Source organism: Brassica napus, chromosome C1 (assembly GCF_020379485.1).
Source record: "Brassica napus cultivar Da-Ae chromosome C1, Da-Ae, whole genome shotgun sequence".
NCBI classification, from domain to species: Eukaryota; Viridiplantae; Streptophyta; class Magnoliopsida; order Brassicales; family Brassicaceae; genus Brassica; species Brassica napus.
Genome location: NC_063444.1, coordinates 45,499,211 through 45,506,422, shown reverse-complemented (window position 1 = coordinate 45,506,422; position 7,212 = coordinate 45,499,211). Strand labels below are relative to the sequence as shown.

General features: G+C 42.9%; 1 protein-coding gene across 1 annotated transcript; it reads right to left on the bottom strand.

Moving 5' to 3' along the window:
- Window positions 1-763: 763 nt before the first annotated feature.
- On the bottom strand, window positions 764-1,381 carry LOC106374148. Its single transcript, XM_013814239.1, has one exon. The coding sequence runs from the start codon at window positions 1,379-1,381 to the stop codon at window positions 764-766; it is 618 nt and encodes a 205-aa protein (XP_013669693.1).
- Window positions 1,382-7,212: the final 5,831 nt, after the last annotated feature.

The following is a 7,212-nucleotide window of genomic DNA, read 5'->3' as shown; positions in this document are numbered from 1 at the left end:
CATCTGGATAATTATTATGTTTGTTTTTTTTTTCAACTAGTTATTATGTTTGTTATTAATATCTACTCATTCAGTTTCATTTTATTTATCGTTCCAAGTTCATATACACATATTAAAAAAACATATAATTTTATATATTTTCAAAACAAAAACACAATTAACTATATATCTAATCATATTTGAACCAATAGATAAATAAAGTGGATAATCTTATTAATAAATTTTGTATTGAAATTCTAAAACGACACGTATTTGAAACAAAAAAATTTCTCTGCAACGATAATTAAATCGAAATGGAAGGAATATTATATTATGATTACCAAAATTAACAATTTTTTTTTGAAACACAACCAAGATTAGCAATTATAATTTTTTTTGCTAGGAATGTTAATATCGTAAATGAAGTGGAAAAAGTTACAATGTTGCATCCTATATAAATGATTTCTTGGCGAAAAAAGAAATAAAAAAACAAGAAAATCATTAAAATCACAAGGCATGGGTAATTGAACTGATATTAAATCAGCCATTTAGCCATCAGATTTTGGAATCTTCTTCTGCTCCTCCGAGCGTTTATTGTTTTAGGTTCTGTCGACTTCTTTAAAAATAACTTGCGAAGGCACAAATTTTTTTTTTTTGTTTAACTGTGAATATCATATATATGAATAAAGTTTACAAAAGAGTTTATAAACTAGACTTTGCTAGCAAGGCAAAAACAGAGAAAAAACATGCTAGCAAAAATAGAGAGAAAAACAAAGGCACTTGGCTATATCAACCAAAGGACCATGAGGTTCTTGAATTCCTTTCTGGTCTTACGAGCAGAGATTGTGTTTCTTATCGTTCTGTCAACGAGCCGGAAAAGATCAGAGGCGGATAGCGTCTGACTCCTGTAGACCCTGTTGTTTCTTTCAGTCCAAGTGTGGTATATGGTGGCTTGGACAGCGATGCTTCTTAGAGTTCGCGGTGAGGTTGTGGAGTCCGAGGAGGACCAACCAAGTAACTGCGTCCAAGAAGTGAAAGAGATCAATGATCCAGAGAGTTTTCTAAGCATCAAGCCCCATAGAATCTTGATATAAGGACAGTCTACAAAGAGATGATCTCTTGTTTCATCTGAGACCGAGCATAAGCAGCAAGAGGTTGGAATTAGCATTCCCCAAGACACTAGTCTGGTACGAATTGGTAATCTGTCCTGAACAGCGACCCACATGTTGAAGGCATGCTTAGGAGTGTGCCCTTTAAACCAAACCGCCTGAAACCATGGATGGGCAGGTTGCCTTTCTCTTATTACACTCCAAGTTTTGGAGGAGGAGAAATGTTGAAGTTTCAGTCCTTCTATTGTCCAAGAATAGAGATCCGATCCTTGGTCATGAGAAGGAACATTCATTGTGGTCAGTTAAGCGTGTAGTGAAACCACCACGTCCGATCTAGGAGCTGGCAGAAGCCATAGTCCATCTCGGGTTGCTTCTGAGACAGTAGCATGTAGAGGAACTCTCAAAGCGCGAGGTCCATTTACTCCAATGGTGTCTATTAACAGTCCTAACGGAGTCCACTGATTGACCCAGAAACTGGCGGTGGCTCCATTTCGTATGGTGCAGATGATAAAAGGACGAGCAAGGGGTCTTAGTTTCAACAGAGACTTCCATTGCCAGGAGTCTTGACCATGTTCATCCAAAGACCAAAAGTTTGAGCGACTAAGATGATGGTGCTTGTGCCAAGCCACCCACAAAGAACCCCCCTCCGCAAACAGAAGCCAGATCAGTCGGAGGCATAGAGTTTTGTTCCAGGTCTCGAAACGACGCAGACCCAGTCCACCCTCTCTTTTGGGAAGACAACAAGTTGCCCATGATACTTTGGCGAAGGCCGGGCCCTCAATCTGACTAGACCAGAGATATTTGGAGCAGAGAGACTCTATCTTTTTAATACAGCCTTTAGGAAGGATGAATGTTGTTATCCAAAAGACAACAATGTCAGAGATAACTGACTTGATAAGAACCAGTCTTCCTGCAAAAGAGAGGTTTCTTGCTGACTAAGCATTGAAGGATCCCGAGATTTTATCAAGAAGCAACGAATATTCCGACACTTTCAGCTTTCTGTGCATTAATGGAAGTCCTAAATAGCGGATTGGGAGGGAGCCCATAGGAAAACCATATCTCATAGTAGTATTTGCTTCCTGCTGATCTAACCCCGCAGTGAAGAGCTCTGACTTGCTCTGATTTATTTCAAGACCAGACCAACTAGCAAAGTCATCAAGAGTTTCTGAGATACCATGAAGTGAGGAGCTACTGCCATCGTAAAAGACCATCACATCGTCTGCAAACATCAGGTGAGAGATGTCTATTGGTTCGGCATTGGGGTGGTACCTGATGTAGCCAGAATCATATCTAGATTTGAGTAGTCTAGAGAACACTTCCATGGCCAAGACAAAGAGATAAGGGAGAGTGGGTCTCCCTGTCTCAATCCTCTCCTGCTTTTGAAATAACCACCGGACTCTCCATTTATGCAAATTGTGAAAGATGCTGTTGTGATGCACTCTGAGATCCAGTTTACAAATTTTGCCGGCATGCCCAGAGCTTGGAGTGTGGCAATGACAAAGTCCCATCTTACAGTGTCGAAAGCTTTGCGAAGATCGACTTTGAGCATAGCACGAGGAGAGATATTGGATTTTTTGTACCCTTGAACAAGTTCTGTTGCTAGCAGGACATTTTTTGCTAGGAGCCTACCCGGCATAAATGCTGATTGCGCGTGAGAGATAACCTGCTGTAATGCCTCCTTCAGACGACTAGTAAGAAGCCGAGAAATAACCTTGTAAAGTGTATTGAGGCAGGATATCGGCCTAAAGTCTCCTATCTTTGAGGCGTTCCTGATCTTTGGGATAAGCACCAGCGTTGTAGAGTTCCACTGCTTCAATAACTTCCCTTCCCTGAAGAACTCTTTTACCGCTGAGACAACCTCCGGTCCAATTATTGCCCAACATCCTATGAAAAATTCAGAAGAGTAGCCATCTGGTCCGCAAGATTTATTTCTAGGTAGGCTGAAGAAAGCCTCTTTGATGTCCTCAGTCGTAAACTCTTCCTGAAGCCTGAGTTTATGAGATTCAGAGCATTGGAAGTCGAGCAGAACAAATAAATCTTGGGGATCAAACAATGGCGGAGAGCCAGGGATACCGAGAAACTCTGAGAAGTGAGAGAGACAGTGATCATGGATCGCTTGTCGAGTCTCAAACCGTTCACCAGAGGAGCCAAATAAGATATGAATATGGTTTTGCGAGTGACGTGTAGCCATAACCTTGTGAAAGTAATGAGAGCCACAGTCACCATCCCGCAACCAAGAAATATTTGTTCTATGGAAGAGAAACACTTGCTCTGCTTTAATAAGAATCCCTAGTTTTCGTTGAGCTTCAGCTTCCAGGGAAGCTAAGGTAACTGTTGGAGAGTTTAGAAGATCAAGTTGGATTTTGCCAAGATCAGACCTTGCTTCCTCTGTACGCTTCTCAAGGTTTGAGTAGTTATCTTTGTTGAAAGATCTGATAGGGTTCTTTAGAGTCTTAAGCTTCTTTGAGACTCTCAGCATGTCTGACCCAACAACGTTGGTAGAAAACCAGAACCATGCGACCATAGGCAGAAATTCTTCGTCCAGGAGCAAGAAGTTATAGAATCTGAAAGGCATACGGTGCTTCAGCTGAGGGGTCTTGAGGATCACAGACATGGAGGCGTGATCAGAGAATTCCACAGGACCAAAGATGCCCAAGGATGAAGGAAACTGTACAAGCCACTGATCATTTACCAAAATACGGTCCAGCTTTTTCCCAATGGGGTTTGATTTTTGATTGTTCCACCAGGAAAAAGTTGGTCCAGTGAAGCTGAGATCAGAGAGAGATGCATAGGCTAGGCACTCCTGGAACTCCCTAGTCTTCCTATCCACATTCAAAGTAGGAGGGCGAGAGTGTTCTTCAGGTTTTAGAATTTGGTTGAAATCACCAATTAGCATCCAAGCTTTTCCATCAGTGGCTGAGGAGTTTGAGATATCAACGATATCCGACCAAAGAGTTGTCCTGATAGCTTCATCTGTAGAGGCGTAGACACATGTAACAATAATTAGAGTTATAAAATCCGGAAGGTTGAGGAGGCATGTCACCATCTGAAGAGATTTGTGAATAATTGTGACTTGAATAGAGGGATGCCAGAGGATCCAAATCTTTCCAAGGTCAGAGAATTCATAATTGGCTTCATAACCCCAACCGGGAAAAAGAGAGTTAACAAACTTATTTTGCTTATTTCGCTGTACATGAGTCTCCAAGAGACATCCAAAAGATGGTATATGCTGCTTGAACCATTTTTTTAAAACCAGTACGGTGGCTGACCATATTAAAGCCACGTACATTCCAGCCAAAAAAGTCTGTATACATAAAAATTACTTGTTTTTGGGGCCCTTGCCCCTATCCTTCTTCTTCTGACGCCGAGAAATAAATTCCTGAAAGCCCGAATCTGCACTAAGCAGCGACTGGGGAGAGTCTATGTCCAAAGAATCTGACTCTGCTGGTGAGGTTTCTGGACTCCCTAGATCAGGAGGATGAGCGCCTTTTGAAGCACTGGCGCGAATTCCTGCAGGGAGGCTAGTTCCGCCCAGTTCCATCTTTGAAAAGGTGGCTTTAGACTTCTTTAAAGATAAGTGGGGAGGATTTCTTTGAGTTGCCGCATAAGGAGGTTTCCGAGCATGAATGGGAGACTTTGGAGGCGCATTGTCATCAGTGTGCTTTGCCTCTGTTTTGCCTTTTGCGCGTGTACAGTCAGCTTGTAAGTGACCCGTCGACTTGCAGATCTTACAAGTGATGGGAGCTTTCTCGCAGCGCTTTTTGGGATGGCCAACTTCTTTGCAGAAAGAGCACACAGGTGGCATCCATGGGCTTGACACTCGTGTACGCCTAATCTCGCCTGATTCAAATCTCGCATTGACAGCTTCTGGCAGTGGCACTCTAGGATCAATGATAGTAAAAACCTTCGCCACTTCCAGGTTTGATTTGTTTGCAGTTTGGGGGTGAAGGAACTTTGGATCACCCACTTGACTTGCGATGTGTTCAAGGGCCTCCTCATTAAAGAATTGTAGAGGAACATCTCTTAACTCTAACCAAATGGGGGCGGAAGTCAATTCTGGCTTTGTAGGAACGACACCAGGCTCCCACTTTGCTACAAACATTGTCTGACCTTCTATCTGCCAGAGACACTGCTTTAGAACATAAGCGCATGTAGATGCATTCGGGATCCTGAGAAGGAATGCGAACCCTTCCATTTTAGAGACTGTGATGTCTCTAAATTGTTTGCTCCAGATGCCATTTACTATCTTCTGAATGGTACCCTGTGAAGGTGGATCAGAGTAAAACTGGCCAATGATGAAACTATCCCAAGATTTTCTGTTTTTTTCAATGACAGAGTTTGGTATAGTAACACAAGACTCTCCAGATGGAAGCATGAAACTTTCTCCCCGCTTCTGAAGTTTCTTCGTGGTCCCTTTGAATAAACCAGTCCACTGATCTTTCTTACCCGAGGTTTGGTTGTTTGTATTGTTCGCCGGTTGAGGCACAACATCACCTGTTTTATCAGGCGTAGCGACTTGAGATTCTGGAACGCTTTTGGATCTATCGGGAGAGATCTCACCTTCCTCCTTTCCATCACAAGTTTGAAACTCTTCTGGGTTAGTCATCAGAATGACCTTCTCAGAGTTCACTGCATCCACAGTGTTGTTTTTTCCAGATCCTGTCGTGGGTTCTGAAGGCGGGTCCTGGAGCTTGCTCGCAGAAGCCGTGATGAGTGGTGGCGCGTCTTCCTTTGGGGTCTGAGAATCGCTAGAGGATTCTGTGGACATTGGAGATGCGGCCACAATATTTGTGTTTTCAGATCCAGCCGCTGGTTCTGAAATCGGGTTCTGGAGTGAACTCACATAAGCCATAGTGAAAGAGGCAGAAGCCTCCTTTGAGTTTTGAGAATCTTTAGAAGAACTTGAGTCTGAGACTTTAGATTCTGTGACTTGCACACCTAATGGTTTTTTTGGAGGAGAAGCCTTTTTGGGACCTTTTCTCTTCCCCATCGGGTTGGATCTTGTTAGAGCACCGATGGATGATAGCCGGCGCCGCGAATGACGCCGGAAAATTACAGAGAACGCGGTCATTTTGAAAGCTAGGGATTTGGAACAGTGTTTTAGAGAGAGAAAGCTCTTATTCAGTGTTTAAGACGAAGAATACCAAGGCACAAAATTTGGTTGTGAAGAACATTGTTTCTCTGTTTCCAGACGTTGTAGACAACTGCTTGAGCAGAAAGCATTTTCAATAGTCTGGTAGATGTTGAGGGGGATTCTTTTAACCAACTTAGAAGGTGATGCCAGTCGAAAAACTGGCCCCTCCCAACTCTATGGAATACCTGATAAACAGATGCAGCATAGATGAGATATCTGCATTCCCCATGCTGAGGGTCGTTGTCTAGTAAGCAGTTTGTTCAAATTTGCAACCCACATGTTAAAAGCATGCTTTGGTGTAGCTCTTTTGAACCAGATAAGCTTAGACCAAGGTTTTTCCTCATCACGAGGTCGAAGGATCTCCCAAGTGTTTGCTGAAGAGAAAGTGCCATGAGAACCATTTGTTAACCATTCAAATGTGTCTCAGCCCTGATCTGAAAGAGGTATTGAGATCGTTGTGAGAAACGCATGAAGAGATAAATCCTGATCAGATCAAGGGGATGGCAGGATCCAGCCAGCTTCGTTGCATGTTGCAGCAACAACGGCATTTGCAGGGATACGTAGCCTTCTCGGTCTGTCATTGCCTATAGCTTCGACAAGGGGCCCAAGAGGTGCCCATTTATCATACCAGAAACTAGCTTGTTGTCCATTTCCCAAGGTGCACGACAAGAAGCGTGAACCTAGATTTCGCAGTTGCAGTAAACATCTCCAGTTCCAAGAGTGTTCATGTTATTCTGTTTGGCTTCAGAACAAGTAATTTGACAAAAGGGTAAGAATGATTGTTTGCTATCCAATCTTCAAGGTAGGATGAATCGGCTGCCGGTTTTGGTAGACTGCCGTCGAGGAATCCATATTTCTTTCACGAGCTTATGGCCATACGAAAGTTGATTGCCCATTCATCATAGTTTAACCCATTGAAAAGCGGTTGAGATATAACAGCTCTAGGGTTCTCATTAGATGATAGGTCATACGGTGAGATGGTTTTATACT

Excerpts from the sequence above, each read along its gene's own strand:
- LOC106374148 (XM_013814239.1), bottom strand. The coding sequence starts at position 1,381 with ATGAATGTTCCTTCTCATGACCAAGGATCGGATCTCTATTCTTGGACA.